This window comes from Achroia grisella, unplaced genomic scaffold (genome assembly GCF_030625045.1).
Source record: "Achroia grisella isolate CSIRO2021 unplaced genomic scaffold, CSIRO_AGI_Agris_v1 utg3288, whole genome shotgun sequence".
Lineage (NCBI taxonomy): Eukaryota > Metazoa > Arthropoda > Insecta > Lepidoptera > Pyralidae > Achroia > Achroia grisella.
The window spans coordinates 551,572-570,342 of NW_026712800.1; the positions used below are offsets into that span (position 1 = coordinate 551,572).

General features: G+C 31.3%; 3 protein-coding genes across 3 annotated transcripts; 1 reads left to right on the top strand and 2 right to left on the bottom strand.

The window, feature by feature from the left end:
• Window positions 1-776: 776 nt before the first annotated feature.
• LOC131843730 (charged multivesicular body protein 3) lies at window positions 777-3,986 on the top strand. Its single transcript, XM_059192458.1, has 7 exons — window positions 777-975; window positions 1,268-1,328; window positions 1,723-1,902; window positions 2,428-2,468; window positions 3,188-3,361; window positions 3,633-3,808; window positions 3,898-3,986. The coding sequence occupies exons 1-6, from the start codon at window positions 931-933 to the stop codon at window positions 3,786-3,788; spliced, it is 657 nt and encodes a 218-aa protein (XP_059048441.1). The 5' UTR covers window positions 777-930; the 3' UTR covers window positions 3,789-3,808; window positions 3,898-3,986.
• On the bottom strand, window positions 3,897-15,937 carry LOC131843729 (solute carrier family 53 member 1). Its single transcript, XM_059192457.1, has 11 exons — window positions 15,392-15,937; window positions 13,327-13,480; window positions 12,070-12,305; window positions 11,289-11,550; window positions 9,529-9,899; window positions 7,992-8,139; window positions 7,474-7,668; window positions 6,453-6,625; window positions 6,139-6,269; window positions 5,771-5,926; window positions 3,897-5,268 (listed from the first exon to the last, which is right to left on the bottom strand). The coding sequence occupies exons 1-11, from the start codon at window positions 15,458-15,460 to the stop codon at window positions 5,151-5,153; spliced, it is 2,013 nt and encodes a 670-aa protein (XP_059048440.1). The 5' UTR covers window positions 15,461-15,937; the 3' UTR covers window positions 3,897-5,150.
• Window positions 15,938-16,858: 921 nt separating this feature from the next.
• On the bottom strand, window positions 16,859-18,523 carry LOC131843744 (exosome complex component CSL4). Its single transcript, XM_059192474.1, has 3 exons — window positions 18,058-18,523; window positions 17,471-17,719; window positions 16,859-17,127 (listed from the first exon to the last, which is right to left on the bottom strand). The coding sequence occupies exons 1-3, from the start codon at window positions 18,223-18,225 to the stop codon at window positions 16,897-16,899; spliced, it is 648 nt and encodes a 215-aa protein (XP_059048457.1). The 5' UTR covers window positions 18,226-18,523; the 3' UTR covers window positions 16,859-16,896.
• Window positions 18,524-18,771: the final 248 nt, after the last annotated feature.

Below are 18,771 nucleotides of genomic sequence, written 5' to 3' on the forward strand. Positions count from 1 at the left end.
GCCTTGTCTTTTAAAGCACAGTCAAATATTAAAAATAATGAGAATTCATGAACTAAATAAACAACAACAGAATTTCTGTATGGTAAATTTTAACATAAAGAAATAGTAAGTTTAGAATACATGAAGAAAATTTTCATTCTTAAAAAGATTTAGATTAAAGGTCTCTAAAGATTAAATGATAAATGTTTCTAGTTTCCTGCTCCTTTATCTATGGTTCATTTATCAAGGTCAGGCATCATTTGACAGTAGCAAACTAGTCACAATAGGATATCGATATAACTATAAAATATAACAATATCGATTTTAATAAAAAATAATGAAAATAGATGTTTTAACAGACGTCTTTTATTGCAGAGCGCAGTGACAGAAGTAATATAAAATAAAAATTATATAAAGAACATCATATTTTGAATATGGATAAAAAGAATATAAAAACTGCCAGTGACTCTCATTGTAGGTCTAACAATTTTGATATATATCATCATCGTCAGCCCACTGCAGTCTACTGCTAGACATATATATATATATATATTTAATTGAAATATCGATCAGAAAACATCTATGTTTGGTTTACCTACAACAATAATTTTATTATATTTTTAGCCGCCCATACTGGTTACTATTATTTTTGATGAGAAAGACCCATGTAATTTCTTTTGCGACGCTCTGCGTCTCTCTCTTTGGTTATGTTTTCGATGTCATGAAGATTTATTTATTGTCGATATTTAACATCGATGCGTAACGAACACCCCTAGTACCTATTGCCCCTACAGCGTCAAATGTCAAACTAAGTGTCAAATCAAATTTATTTACTAATTTCTATTTTTCTATATTGTAAGTTTTATTGAAACATTGACAAAATCAAGACACAAAATCTATCTACTAAAACAATATACAGAAATTTGTTTAATTTTATCAATAACTGTCAAAATGGGTTTATTCGGTAAATCTCCTGAACGTAATCCAAAAGAAATGGTATGACACATTTGTTATTCATCTTAGTATTCAGTTAAAAATTTACGTATTATTTTTTATGTAATAAAGAAATACTGATTATATTTTTATTATAGTACAGTCTAACACCAATGACCCATGAAAAACTATGGAGGTCACACTTAGCTCACTGTGACAAATTTTGTAGTGATTCATTATCATTGGTTTCCAGGGCCACAATTGGAAGTGAACCTTATAGGGTCTGCTGTTAGCAATATACATTGTTACCTTACCTTTTCCATGTTACATTTTTAAATATTGACATCTATTTTAGGTAAATGAATGGTCACACAAACTTCGAAAAGAAGGGTACAATTTAGACAGACAAATCCGAGGTAGGAACATTTAAATTTATGAGTTATTTTCATGTTAGTTTCCTTTTGGCAGTTAATTATGTTTTAAAACATATTGATATCAGAAACATTTCCAAAAGAATTGCATAACTCTGAGGAGAACAGACACAGAATTCTGAGGAGCGCAAACAGACTCATAAACATCATTCCACTACTGCAGACCCAGTACATCTAGAGGTGTACATAGATTTATGAATTGAGCATTATCTGCTAATATTTTACTAACATAATATGAATGAAGAAATTTAATAAATAAATTTATAGTTAAATTTTAATTACTTTAAGAAATCAATTTTATTTTAGTATTCTTGTAAATGTAAAATGTGTGTGTAATATAACTTTCATATCCTAATACTCAATTTATAAACTATTCTAGGCATACAAAGAGAAGAGGAAAAAATAAAGCGGTCACTAAAGGAAGCGGCCGGAAAATATGACAAACAAGTGTGTACAATATTAGCCAAGGAAATCATTAGATCGAGGAAGGCAATCAGTAAAATATACACAAGTAAAGCTCATTTAAATTCTGTGCAGATGCAAATGAAGAATCAGCTAGGTAAGTAAACATTGACTAGATGAATATATTAATTTATTAACTGTATTCAATGACCATGTTTAGATTATTATTACTGATTCTGACTAAGCAAAGCAGAGAACAAATATGTTATTTAGACTATATTACTAAATATATTATTTAGACAAATAATTATTTAGACTTATCTCCGATCCTGGAAAACCATTCTAAAATGGTATTTAGAATTGTTTTATGGTTAATAAACCATAAAACAGTCAAATGTTTTTATTATTAAATAAAACATTTGACTGTTTTTATTATTAAATAAAAACATTTGACTGTTTTTATTATTAAATAAAAACATTTGACTGTTTTTATTATTACAATACTCTTGCTCAATATTACAGTAAATTTTGTTGATTTATTAACTTATTTAATTTAGAGAACTAGGGCAGCCAGTCACAACATTCAATTTTAACTGTTACTATATTTATTAGCTAGTATCAAAGTAATTATGTTTCTATACAAAAATTTGTATTAAGTTGTAGTATTGGTTACTGTTTACAGCTACATTACGAGTGGCTGGATCACTTCAGAAATCTACTGAGGTATGTAATATGTTAATGGTAAAACATTAATAGTTATATGAATTTAAAATTTAAACATTTATATACAAGCAAAACATCATTCACATTTCAATGTACAGAGAAACAGACTTATTTCATTATGAAATAAATCTCTGTACATTGTAACAATACTAACAGGTGGACTGTAGGGGGAAAGGGATTGTTAGTAATGTGGACTCTCGACCCCATTGCTAGCAATGTACCATGTCAGGTTGACCTCCACGCGGTTCCCCCTGGAAACCGTAATAAATTCCAGATTAATTTATCACGATGGGCTAACTGACCTGACCTCATTCTCATCTTATCATCTTTCACTGGTGCCCCGCCAGCGTAAACCGTTAGCGCAGGCGGGTGCACCATTTCATTATCATATACAAAAAAAAAAAACAGGTGGACTGTACTAACAAATAAAGAAGGACAGGAACATAATGCAACCAATGTTTTTCTCCTCACTTATAATCCCCCTACCCCTTGATCTTAGAGGTAGCAATAAAGCTTGCCTCCTACCACATTACAATTCAAATAAGACATATGATATTTTAAAGAATTCATAACTTATTTAAAATATTTTTATTTATTAGAATACATAATTATTTAATTAGTTGGTGTATCTGAATCTAATATGTTCTATCTTTACACGCAAGCATGTAGGCGTAAAATGCACATTTCAATCTAGAGAAACCTCATATTTTATTTCACAGGTAATGCAAGCTATGCAAGCTTTGATAAGGTTGCCAGAAGTAGCACACACAATGCAAGAGCTGAGTAAGGAGATGATGAGAGCTGGTATTATTGAAGAAATGCTTGACGAGACAATGTCAAGTGTAGAAGACGAGGAAGAAATGGAAGAAGCGGCACAGACTGAGGTTGATAAGGTACAGAGAGATATTTATACAACCCACATTGTTAAAAGTGCAGAATATTTAACTGTTTTATAAGTTCTAAAAATTATCTCCATACTCATTTCCTTGTATTGATATTACAGTGGTGGAAAAATGGTAAACTTAATTATTTACTAAAATAATTAAACATTTATTAAGGTTTTAATATAATATGAATAATTACGGACTATATGTATATGATGTCTGTACAGTATTAAGTAACTACTAATAATGTTAAGAAAGTAAATACCTTTCTTGTCTATAGGTGTTATGGGAATTAACACAAGGAAAACTGGGCGAAGCGCCCGCGCCGCCTACCGCCGTAGCCGCGCCATCAACTAGCAAGGAGGAAGAAGTTGCTGAACCTGACGAGAGTGAGCTAGATGAGATGCAGTCTCGATTGGAAGCACTAAGATCATAGAACGGAGAGTTTTGTTATTGGTAGGTTGCATATTAAAATATATATATATTTTTTAATAATTTGTATAAGACTGTATTTATTTATGATACTGTATTTCTTTTTTCCCCAGATAAATGTAAACAAGATCTTGGTACTAATGGGCACAGCAGTGTCATGTGCAAAAATTATTGCCTTACGAATATTATGTAAATAACATTATAATTAAGTTTGCATATATTTATAAGTCACTTTATTGTTGTTATAGCATCTTTGTGCATTTCCAAATTATCTAAAGTAATTTTTATTTATTTAAAGGAACTATTTATTTATGAGAGATAAATTTCAGTTACGTTAACCTTTTTATTTTAGTTATAACAAAGTATAACGATTGTGATTACATACTCTATTAGAGCATACCCATAAGATAATATTTTAAGTTCAACAAATCTCTCAACTATTAGTATGTTATCAGTTGTTAGCCAGAAATATCAATTTAGTTCTAATATTATATAAATTGAAACCTCATCAAGATTTCATTAAAATAAGCTTATTCTAATTATAGTTCTAATTTTCTTTATAAAATATCTACATATATTTATGCTATGTGCATGCAATTTGCCTCAATTGTATTTATTTTACACAAACCTTAATTACTTTTAATCTTAAGTGTTTTTAAGAAATTTAAAGATGATATTTTTTTTGTGCATAGTTATGTTATAAATTGTAACTATTATAGTTATATGCCTGACAATATAAAATTTATCGACCAAGTATATTTTATGAGTTGTGGTATTGATGGGCTTATCAATTTTTATCGACTTGTATTCATTCAGTCCCATCTAACAAGATTTCATGCCGTTCTATCTCGTCTCTTCTATACAAATGTTGTACATATTTAAAAAAACGGTCTATGGGCAGCAATTACAACTAACTGAATAAACAATAAATAGCGATTGCGAATCATAAGCCACTTATTACGGGATGCAGGAAAGTTCATTTATTTCCAGCGCGTACTGTGAGTACCTAATTGTTGTGGTGATATTTTTTTACAATTAGTATTATTGTATTTGTCGATAACATTGCATTGGTATAACAAAAAATAACTAAAATTAGAATTTTATAATAAATCAATGCACTAATGTTGATACATTTTTCATTTTATACTTCCTCAAATCCCATTATATTACAGCCTTGAAACAAGTCTGAGAATGGGAGATTTTCTCTGGACTTGCTTTGAATCCATGTATTATACTAACAATGCAAAAAATGACTAGATGTGGAGTAAAAAAACACTTAATGATTTAAAAAAATATAATTCGAATAATACTATATTTAATAACATTGGCTATAAATGATTTATGTACTAAAATATATCACAGTTTGTTACAGCATTTTGGATGACAAATCTAACTCTAGCTGTAGGTCTTGCATGGACTCCTTCTTTAGTAATGGCTTCCTGTCAACCTCTTTAGCTTTTTTGGCGTTCTTTTTCTTTGTTAATCTGAAAGTAAGGTAAATTTCTTAAGTCACGGAGGAGATATTGTCTAGAGCCGTTTGCATTGGTAACTCTTCAGTCCTATTGGTAATTCAGTACTAATAGCTGTCACAAGCTGTATTTTTATGTGAATGTTAATATAAATGGCAGTGCAATTACAGGATACAAGAGCATAACAAATTGGTCATCAGGAATAATAATGTACATAAAAGGTATAATGCGCGACATGAACGTATTTTGTAATGTATATAGGCGACGGTTACCGCCTTTCCAACTGTTGTGTTATAAGCCAACTGTTGGAAAGGCGGCTTGCTTACCATTATAATTTTTTAAAACAAAATATATAGCATATGACAAAATATATATGTACGTATATAGGCAATGTTACATATTTTTTTAATGTATAATACGCTGGATATGGTATGATAAGATGAGCATGAAGTCAGGTTAGTCCATCATAGTGAATCATCACGAATTAACCACGATGGTTGCTTGTGGCGAATGTTACCTATTAACAACGCCATCAGGATGGTCCATCATGCGTATGATGTCCGCCTGATCGGAGGAATCCAGTGGTGCCACGGAGATGTCCCGGACGGCACGGAACTTGCCGCAGTTGTTGAGGTGCTCGTTCTCCAACCGGAAGAAGTTCCAAATGAAACGTCTGGAATAAATAAGATTATAGATAAAGTGGTAGTTTCGCCTACATACAAGGAATCATATATACATCTTTTTTATATTATTTATTATACATATTATTTGTGTTACATATTTTATTATAAAATTTAATTTATAAAAAATTAACAAAGTCAAAAAATCTTTTTTATTTCACTTTCTTCTCTCTCATCTCAATCTCTCTTTGAGTGGTATACATACCTAAAAACTTCAAGAGGAGCTAGTATTGACGTCATCGTCTCCCCATTGACATACTTGTTCTCGGTAAGTATGAAAGACACCGTCCAAATGAATCGTAGCACAAAATCCTCTACTATTGCAAAGTAGTAGAACTGAAAGAAATAAAAAAATTAAGGAAATAAAATTTACAAAAAATTCTACCTTATAATTAAAAATGCATTCAAACAGCGTGTAAAATTTGTTGTCGAATACAAAAGAAATCAAAACCTCAAAAAATATTGTTCAATTAAGAACAATGACCTATTTTAATTAGGTTGAAAATAAATTAAACTCACTCCAGGACTGTAAACAATTTCTTCTCTAAGGAACTTGTTCTCGGCGGTAGGCCCGACTGTGAATAAGCCCCAGTCCATCTTCACGTCCCACGTGTAGGTATAAAGTGAAGACACCAGCTGACATCCGAACCATGCGTATAAGAATGGATTGTCGTACGGATCGGCGTATGCGCCTGTGGAATGAAATAATAATATAATTGAACTATTTTTTATTACACATCTATAGCCAAAAAGAAACCGAGTATTTATATAATCACACACATGCCTATCTATTTGCTAAAAAGTAATTAATATCAAATTATTTTACTACCGACAATGTTGATGATCTGCTGTAGGTTGGCGAAATATAGTAAATATCATGTATAATGTAGAGGAAACAAAAAAATATTTATGTATAAATAGCAATACTATTAACAGGCCATAGAATTATTTTAAATTTTATTTTTATCATCATTTCTACTATTTGTATTTGACGAGGACTTACAAACAACAACGGTATCGGTAATATACTAATCATTCGCTCATATTGTAATTTTTATATATAATTGAAATGGTAAACAGGCTGACGTCCCACGTGCTAAGTGGTAACTATTGCTTATATAAATGAATAAATAGCACATAAGCCATCACGTCACCATATGGCTCTCGTGTTACTTCCTCATACTTTGGATTCTGTAGAACTAATCAATATTAGGACTTTATATCCTGTAATTTTACTATCACGATGGTTCATTCGAAACAGCTTAGAAAGTAAGCATACTGGCGGCTGAAATACATACGTGAGATAGAGGTGCTCACACAGACCACTTTGTACAAAGACTGTCTCGGTAAACTATAGATTACTTTTTCAAACGAACAGCTCAATATATATATATATATATAATTTTATTTTCTCCAATTTTCACATTATATATTGTTCCCTGGTACCTAAACTAAGTATAAACCTGTATTTAAGGTACCAGTTCCTTACTCTTAAGTGTACATAGAATAGTATGATTACTGAAGTATTGATTACACTCACCGCTATAAATGACTCGCAAAGTCTGGAAGAGGACCACGAAAAAGGTCGTGGAATATTTCCCCGCGTTGACAAGATGAGGGAACGCCTCGCGGCTGTCCCGATAACGTCGAAGGCACTGCCAAAACCGGGCCCATGCTGGTACTATGTTCACTAGGCCGCGCGTTATTATAAACCAGTTGGCTTTCTCGAATGCATCTGTTAACATTGTGTAATACTTGCGATGATCATATTATTCCTCTCACGATACAAAAAAAAATGTTTATTCATGAATATGCTTGTTTATATTGGTCTGAGTATAATAATAACCCTGGACAATTCACACAATGATATCTAGTCTGGAAGCAAGCAGAGTTTGCGTTATTATTGTGATCATAATGATTATACTCATGAATACAAAATGTTTGTAACGTGCGAGGAATCAAACCAGCGACCATCGGAAGTGACCGCGATCATAGTCTCGACTCTACATAAAATAGAGTCCAACAAACAATACAGTATAATTATCAATTGAAACTAACTGTTTACTTGGAACCAGTCCCCGCCTACCACATAGAAGGCAATCAGGTAATGGAAGTCGAGGAAGGCCGCTGCAAATGAGTTCCATTGATCCGCCAGCCAGAAATCAGCGAACAGTACAGGCATGAACGGCGCTGCTAGAATGCGACCCTATGGAATAAATTATTTAGGATGTTGTAGCATGTAACCTCAATTGTAGATTTTTATATTACGACGTCGATCGTCACTATACATTTTGAATTATACTTTTACTAATTCTTGTTCTATTCTCCAATATAGGCAAAATTTTCACCGACGTAGACTAAAAGTACTCTGTGTGTGTTTTTTATCGAGCTTATAACTGCTGCCAAACAAGAGCTTGCTTTATTTATTTATTCTTTTGCACACAAAAATGTATACAAGGCGGACTTAATGCCTGATGGCATTCTCTACCAGTCAACCGTCGCGTTGATCAGAGATAATAATAAGGCGGTGCAATTTAACAATTAATATATAAAAAAAACAAATATGGATAAATACGGAAAAATAATATTCTATATATTATTATATGCAAATATATAACATACTAATATACCCGTATAAAATACACATACAATTACATAAATAAACAAATATTAAGGCTTATTGGTTACATACAAAATAATACATATATATGTATATATACACACACATACAAATAATAAAATTATATTAAATATGCATATATAGTCTCATGGGATATTCTGCAGTTAAAAGTTTGGCTGAATACTCTGACAGAAATTTTGAATAATGTTCACGCAATGATCTCTTCAAGGAGAATTTGGATTTACATCGTCGTGCTTTATAATCTATTTCTCGGTTTCAAGGGTGAGACTTGGTAGTAAAATAGCAGGGTGCATTCATCAAACCTTAGTCCTCAGAATTGACAACTCATGAGCTATTACATCCGCTACATAATGACGTAATATCCGTAGTGAAATTCAAGCATATACATACTACCTTCCATAAGTAGGTATTGTAGCCGTCAGCTTATTTTATATTTCACTAAAAAAATTATATGTACCGTCCTTAAAAGGTGGTATCTCCATTTCGTGTTATATACTTGCGTCAGAGATTGTACTATTTATCTTAATCTTCAACCCAAAAATATAACCGAACGAATTACTGTCTTAGGACAAAAGTAAACAAGACTGTAGTATCTTTCAGATAAATACTGACCTAAACACACTCTACGATTATTTTGTGTGTTTGTCACTATCCGGAGTCTTAATTGCTCAAGTTACAAAATTACATAAACGTTGCGTATTTCTCCAATATGCACAATATTTTAGATTGAGAAAGACATATGTTTCTTTTTATGCCGGATAATCAATATGTCGAATAAGTAAATTTATTTTAGGCGCTTGTAATAAATTAAATCTAAATGTCAAATCAGTTAGGTATATATAATAGAATAGTTTCAACTAAGAACAAAAATGAAACTTTATTTTCACTCTGAAAAATGGATTGTACTATTAATATTTAAATTTAGAGCAAATAGAATGGCATTAGAATACTTACACATATCCTCAAAAACCAAAACCGTGCTTCGTGGCGGAACACTTTCAGTGGGTTGAGGAGAAATGCCAGCATTATTATAACGAGAGCCAGCGGATTCACAAACGGCGGTATACTCAAACTGGCACTGTATATAAAGCTAAGTATACTCAAGGCCCATACTACTCCAAATATTGCCGCTAATTCCATTAAATGTTGTTCCGATAAATGGTTCCTGGGATCCAGCTCGAAGATCAACACGTGGTTGACACCGGATGATCGCCAGCCGTATACATTGATGCCTATTAGGAATATAAATTCGACTAAGAGGAACGGACCGCGGTATAATCTAAACGCCGTCTTGAAATTTTCTGTGGCACCTTCGTGGAACAGTGCTGTAAATAAAAACATTTTTTTATTCATAGATTACATGACTACTTTTTACTATTATGATACATGAATATTTATACTTTTTTGTATTAGTTATTTTTGCTTTCTGCCATACCACTTCTATTTTATTATTTCCATTTATACATTTAAGGTTACTTAAGTAGTGGTAATTCGCATGTGTCATCCCATGTGTTGATCAGATGTCCATAGGCAACCGTTTACCATCAGATGTGCTATATGCTCGTTTGTCTTCATCGTAATATAAAAAAAATGTAATAGATTTATTTTACAAGTCTGGAATCTGGAATATAGTTTTATTATCACTTACAATTTTACATATGCCAATATTGAACACTATTTCGGTTAGCCCTTAGCTGGCAATGATGACAGTTTCATTATAATTTCCGAGGTAGACTTTGTAGAAAGTTGAATGTGTAAAAACATCTATTACAGCAGATTACTTTGCAAGATGTGTACCGATTAAAGAGTGAGATAACAACATAGTAAAATCAGAATGTACAGAGCCATTCCAACTTATTCTTTGGTAATAGCAACGCTTGGGAGGTACCCAATTAAGACTTTATATCCATGGTGCTGTTCATGTATATAGGTGACAGTTACCATTTACCATCAGGTGGTTAATTATCTCGTTTGCAATTCCAATTATATAAAAAAAAAAGTTTTTTGGGCTACATTAAACTATTTGCATCTTAGGAGTTACAATATTTGCGATGAAAACTGGATTAAGTTAACTGTTAATTTCGTTTATTTACGGCATTACTCTATTGCTAGTGGTTTTAAAAAAATCCATTCATGAAACCATCATAAACGGTACCATAATTTATTGGCAGTGTTTCTATTCCTGGCCAAAGTTATCATTGTGTAAATAATGTTTACCATGGTCACCTTGGAATAGATAATTTTGTTTTACGATCATTTGGAGACCAGATTAAGTTCAGAGTTATTTTCGAGAGTAAACTTTATTCAAGCTTAACGGATATTTGCATTTTTCGTCATACTAGTACCTTAATATAACTGGTGTAGATAGATAGATAAAACATAATTGTTTCGAAATATATAAAAAAGTAAATTTGAAGAAGAGGCGTCATTTCGAAATTTCGAAAGCCTGTATAATGTAGAATTGTAAACCAACGGTGTAAGTTGTGAATACAGGACCTGACGTACCTCGCCGTAATCATAAAACCACCTGGGGTGAAAGTGCATAAAAAATATTATAAATATATCTATCGATACTAATAGTATTTGTTATATATAATTTTAAACAACTGTAAAAAGGTTTCTTGCATCTAATTTTGTCTGGTAACCCATAAGTTGGTAAAAACAAGACACACAATAATCTCTGGTAAAATAATTATCTAAGAGAAAAGCATTACCTGATAAAACAACAGTAATAAACAACACTATGAACGATCCCGAAAACAGTCCGACTTTAAAGGTAGTCCAGGGACTTTGTTGTTCACCTAAGGGCGGCACTCTCAACTTCTTCATAGCTTTCTGTCTGTCCCCGCCTTCTAATTCATTTGTAACGGTTGCTTCCGTGTCGCTTATTAATCTGTCTATGTCTTTATTTGTGTAGAAATGTGATGACTCTACATGTTCTGCTCGCCATTGCGCCCCGTTGCTTACGTTTAATAACTGGAACAGAAAATACAATGAGAATTGATCTATCGTCTAAAACTGGTTAATATGATGTCGCCTATTTTTGTTGTGATGCTGATTTAAAGCGATATTACGGTTAAAGTTGCGATATGTAATTCAAAAATAAATTCTGTATAATTGTATGGTGGTTATGGTCTCATGAGTGGCAACATATTGAATATGTCAAGTTATTGTGTAGTGGTCGTAATAATTATACTAAGATCTTAGTAATTCTCGGTGGTATAAAAAGGCTCTCATAAAGTAGGACGCCCATATATTTTACAATATCGAATCAAAATTAAGATATTTTCAAAAGTTGAACTTAATAAATGTTGACACTTATTAAGTTCGATCATGTTCGAATTTCTAACCACAATCGTTTGAACTATCAACCACAGGACACAAGGACTTAAAATAAAAACAGATATAAAAAGTACCTATACGCAGATAACTATAATAAAATAACAATTTCCTTTAATTCTCCTTCTGCCTCACGAACAGTTCATCAACCCTTACCTTATCATGTTTTTTCAATATTTTCCGAAAGCCGGTATAATTCAAGTTCTGATAATTCTGCAGTAAGATTAGGCTGAGGTAGAACTCACTGAACGCTAGTTTCAACTCTTGAACTTTTCTCCGAGGTATTGGCGCCTTTTTGCTGTCTCCGCCGCCTTTAGGTTTGATAGTTTCGAATTGGGCTTTCAACTCGCTCTGCAGTGTGGCAAATTTACGAGTCGCTTCTGCGAGTTTTTCTATGGGAATATATGAAGAACTATTATTACTGAATTCGACAGTTCTAGAGATATAGTGCAGAGACTGTATTATGGCCGATGGAACAAAGAGCTCGGGTATTTGGTTAAACTATGACAGGAAGACACTTTCATTCTAATATTAACATAAGTCTTTAGAGCAACTACTTGAAAAGTGTTGCAGTAAGTTGATGGACGCTTGTACTCTTGGTCTCTATGGACAGTTCCATGTGGCAATGTATACAGAGGGGTTTATATTCAACAGAATTCAGAGACAAGCGAACACGAAAAAATATTTATGACGGGGTGTGGGAGTGTGAAAAGGATCCTCTAAATCCCTGCCAAGAACCCTTTGCACTCTCCGTTAAGACAACATATGGATAAAAACATCTTTAACTTAAGTTTCTTTTTAATTTGTTATGACGGTGGAATACTGTGTAAATACCTGATGACCTTAAAAAGTGACAACGGTATTTATTACTAAAAATACGTTTACGGTTCAGCAATAAAGAAAAAATGACCTTTCAAATAAAAAAAAATATTTTATGATACAATCTTATTTTACTTTGGGTCTGTATTGAAGAGAATATTTTTTTCTCCTCAGCCTTTAAATGAATAGTGAGAAACACAGTATTAGCTGTAAAAAAATATTACCAAGTCATGTAAATAAACTTTTGTTACATTTCTAATCTATTGACGGCAAAATAACATGGGTTACTCAACCGCAATTATAAATTGTGCCGCCAAGCAAATTGCTTGCAAGCAATCTGAATTAATGGATATACAGCAATAAAGTCACTAGATATCTATGTGACTCAATAATTTAATTGAATTTTATCAGAGTGCTAGAATAAAATATATGACTATTCAAAAATTCTTATATTAAGTTTATTTGAATAAAGATTATTTCTATATTGAATCATCATAGATGCGTAATTGAGGGCTCTCATTTTTATAAGCACATACCATCCAACATACTGTCATTATCACTGTTCATCGTTCTATGAGGATAATAAGTGTATACCTGAATAGAATGTGTTAATTTTCTTCAACTCCTGATCGCAATAGTGGAAAAATGTTTCGTCAAAATTAGCAAAATGTCGGGATAGCACTTCAGGCTCTACATTTTCTGCTGATGGTGCTTCCTCCACCGCAGTATACAGCATTGCTTTCATTTCCTGTATATAACAATACAATTTTTAGACAAACAGTTCCTGGACTGAAATACATTATTTTACTCATATAATATGTAGTGGATATTTAAAACAATAAATAGTAATAATATATAAGGCACAACTAAATTATCTAAATTACATGCTACAGGGCATATTGTGTACATTATGATAACATTGGAACTTCATGTCATTTAGTTGCACCCTATACTAATTCTACAGAAAATATTGTTACCGAACTTGCACTATACAATGTATCATTAATAAATTACATTGTCCATACATCTTCATAAGATTTATAGACTGAATCAAAGCAAAATCATGTCTTTATTCATGTTAATATATATTATCTTTATTCCTTGAAAATAAATAAATAACTTAGAATTTAAATAAAAAAAATGTAGCAACACCTTTAGACAGACCAATAGGTAGGACTTCTTTAAGAATGTAACAATAATAACCTTTAACACACTGTGCAGCTTAAACAGTTATATAAAAATTTCCAATATAATGAATATAAAAGCTTGTAAATATTTTGAATGTTCAGATGATGCTATATTGCAAATATTTGAATTAATTTTTTTTATGTTGATCAGCATTCTTCATACTATAGTAACTTTCTTCATAATATATAAATAGTATAAAAAATCTGTTGATACATTCATATCTTCATGTGCATACTTCTTTTAAACCATTTAACGGACTTGAATAGTTCAAAGTCATGTCATCACATACAATGTGTACAGCTAAGATGAATTGCTAGTCATGATGAACAAGCCTGCAAACATCTGTACTTACTTCCTCATTTATAATATTCTTTATACTACTATTTCGGATTGAGAAGTCTAAGATTTTCTCTAGTGAAAACACATACATTCAAGGACTAGTGGAATGTATTGCAGACAGTCTGAAAGAGCTAGTTCACTAGACCAACATCATTACTTAAAAATGGATTAAGGCTAAAGAAAATAAAACAAAAATCTTTTTATGCTATTCTTATTATTAGTAGCCAATAATAAAAGAATATGAATATTATAGATGATTAAAATAATATTCAAACATACATAATAAAAATATGTTAACGATTTAAATTTATATGGACCTATATTTTATTTATTCTATTGAGATATATATATATATCTTATATATAAGGATAAAAAGGATAAAAAGCAAAATAATTAACTGTAAGGTTTGTAATGAAAAATGTCTATGTATAAAATATATAATTTGTATTTTTAGTTATAAAAGCCTTATATATCAATCAATGATATTTGAAACTGTACTGCCTTTTCCTCAAATTTGATAACTGGTTGTAATTAACTGAACTGGTTTGACATTAACTGGTTTATTCCTGCATGAACCTAGTTTTCCTGTTAGCAATATTAATTGTCTCTATTAGTGAAGCCATTTCTTTTTAATCCTATACAATAAAATGTAATTACCTAATATAATGGTTTCACTGTAGTAGTAAATAAAACCAATTTATTATTTATAACTTCTCAATAGAATGGCCTTCTACAGATTAGGAACATTATATTACCAAAATACTAATTACAGTACAGCTAATTTCAGTGTAATAAAACAAACACAATTAAAAAAGTACAAGATTTTAATAATATTGGTTTAAACATGCTTTCCATATGATAACTATATATTTAAGTAAACATATCATTCACAAATAGAATGAAAGAAAACATATTCAGTATGAAGTATATTATTGAATGGATCTAATCCTGGCAGTCACTTATATTTAACCACTTCAATTCATATATATCTATGATAGATTAAGTTAATTACAAGTTTAGAATAGTTTCTTGACACAAGGTATAAAATTGGTTTGCATTCACTACAATAATAAAGCACCAAGGACTTAGCAAATTTATTAGACAAGAATTAAATTATATTGCAAAACAGTACCTCATAGTTTATGTATTGTTTTCGCCATTCGGGCGTGATGTGAGCACTTAAATGTTCAGCAAACTTCATCTTGAGTGGAGTTTACAATACGACTGCAGAATAAGATGTACAGGTACACACTATAGCCGACACAGTAACTAATGTCTGAATTTCAGTTTATTTAGTGATAACCATAGAAATATGACCTCATACAGCAGTATCAACACAGTGGCATTATCTTCGTAAATCAATGGAATGTTTATTCGACACAAAATTTTTTAGAGCTAAGTTATCTTGTAATGTCTTTTTGAATTACAAACATGTCTTTTATATTTTTAATAGCAAATTATAAAGTGAATGAAGTGCAAGAACTCGTGACGTTTGTTTTGATATTTGAATTTGAAAGATTAAAATTTGAACTGTCAAAGCGACATGGAATGACAGCTAAAATTTCATGTTTGTCAAGAATCATTACGACAACAGACTATTTTCACTAATACCAATGTTATTTTGTTACTACTATTAGATTAATTTAAGGCATTTATTATGAACAGTTATAATTTTTTTAATAATAAGTGTATAAAACTGCGTTAACACTTTTTATTACGGACTCTAAAAGTGCTCTTCAAGCTCTAATTAAATGTCCATTCAAATCATCTAAACAGTATCCTCTAATTTTTGATATCCGAGATATGTTGAATAGCATTCGTCTCAAAGGACATATTGTATCTTTTGTTTGGATTCCGGGTCACTGTAGCATTCGGGGCAACGAAAAAGCAGATTTGCTTGCGAATGAAGCTATATTATCTGGAGATCTTTTTCCTTATAAAAACTTTTGCCATGATCTGACTGCCTTGTCTAAGTCTTGTCTTCATGATTCATGGAGTCAAGATTGGACAATAAGTAGCAAAATTAAAGGGAAACAGTACTGTTTAGTCCAACCGTTTATAGCTCTTAAACCGTGGTTTTTCAAATTACATCTTGATAAAAGATCAACTAGTGTTTTGATTCGTATGCGAATTGGTCATGTTTGCAGCCCTGAACATTTAACAAAACTACGTATAAAAGACAATAATATCTGTGAATGTGGAGAAGATGTGGGTGATCTAAATCATATTGTGTTTTCCTGCTCCTCTTACGATCGTTCTTCATTTATAGAGACACTCATCTCATTAGAAATTCCTTTTCCTTCATCCATTGTATGCCTATTAGCTCATCCTAATCCTATAATTTATAAATCTCTTGCGTCTTTTATTTCCTATAATAACATTAAACTTTAAAACCCATGATCACTAATTCCGAGTATATTCAAAATTTAACCCGTTCCTTTCCATTATCCCGTCTCGTTTCCTGTTTTTAGTGGCATAATAGGCAACACTAGCCTCTTGCCAAAGAAGAGAAAAAAAAAAAAAAAAATGTCATGTGGCTATATATTGTACCAACGGGCCGAAAGCATAACAAATAATGGAAATAAAACATTTTTTTTATATATTTTTTTATTTAGACAATATATTTTGCTGGTCTCATTACTGATTTACCACTGTATCTACTGGAAATAGTCCTAGATTTATGTTCTCGGGTATGACCCTAGCTACCTTCCTAGGTTCTTTCACTAGGGTTTTGGGACACTGCATTTCTGACCAACTTATAGGGACCATGGTAACTCCTTGTGGTGAACCCTCAGCTGCGGCTATTACGACACCAAGTTCATTCTCTGATGTTGATAAATGATACCAGTGAATTTCAGTCATAGGAAGCTGATCAATTTAATGTAAGGAAATTCATTAATTATAATACAATTGATTGGTTAAAGGTATGAATGAATGCTATATCTTTCAAACTACAGACCTTCATGCAATATCATATAGACTCTTTATACATGAAAACAAGCAGACAAAGTTCTAAGGTCCATTTAGAACACAATATTTTACAAAATTATACATATATAAAATTATTTTAGCAAAGCCTATAATGTAGTGAAAATAATGATACAACATACATATTCTTTTCACCAACCACTACATAAACTTTAATTTAAGTTGTATAAATAAAAAATCAAATTCTTCAAATACTTAATTAAGAAAATTAATAAAAGGATACAACTCTTGCTAATATTATATCACCAGGTCGGTAACATTTGTATGGATCTATCCTATCTTTATCTGTAGCTTTTATATCCTCTTTCTTCAGTATACCTCTATATGGCCTGACTAGTACAGAAGGCCCAACACATAATATTATGCAATTAACCGTACGAGAATTTACTACTGTTACTTTTGCTGTTACAATGTCCCCAGTTTGTGGTAGTACACTTGGTGTTCTTGGGCTTTCAACTGATACCACAATTGCCTGAAATAAAGATACCATGTAAGTATATAATTGCATGTTGTCATAACAAAACAGGCAATCAAATAACCATTCTAATCCATTTTATTTTAGAGCAACAAAGAGCAAGATGATACTTTCTCTTTCAAATTAAGACACTAAATTTAATTTTATACCTCCTGTCCTATCTTAACCCAAAGTCAAACTACAATTAAAAAAGTGCAAATAAGTTACAAACATTGTTGCTACCGTTATACCAAAAGGGTCAGTATTATTATTTTGAATTGAGGACCATGATGAGTTGAAATTAATTTTATATTTCCAACCTATATTTACTTAGAATTTACTCTTGTTTTGTTTACCTTCTTATCGCCATCTTCCTCCATTTTCAAAACACCGGCCAGAGCAGCATAAATATAACCTTTCAATTCATATGTTCCAGAACCAGATACAAAGTCTTTGTTTGATAAACTTACTCTCATACCCGGGATACATATTTTTCCAATATTAATTGCCTTTTCGTCAGACATTTATTTGAGGTTATTTCTGAATATTTGTCTTTACAATACCTGTATTATACTTACACTAAATTGGAAATAATATTGTATAGTTATTATACTCAGTATAAATACAGAATAGTAAGGATAGTAAAAATAATGGAAAGCTAAAGTTTGTAATTTCTTTCTCCTGTTAAAAATAACAAAATATTGTAACTAATTTACATTTGTATTGTTTTTGTGTGTATATAAATTAGAATTTGACATTCAAAAATAAATTACCACAGAACACTCAGTTTAGCAGCACAGCTGCACAACACTAGTGCGTTATAAATAAAACATGATAATTTTAGCTATCAGCGATTTTTAACTGCTTAAACATAAAAAATATTACGATAAAAGCAATGACCTGCTGTGACCGTGAATATGATTGATGAGTTTGCCTCATGTTTATATGGACTTTATTTTTTACTAGCTGTACCCGCGACTTCGTCCGGGTGGTTTTATCTTTATTTTATAAAATAAAAGTAGCCTAAGTTCCTCTTTATTAGATCAGCTACCTGCCAAGAGATTAGCCGG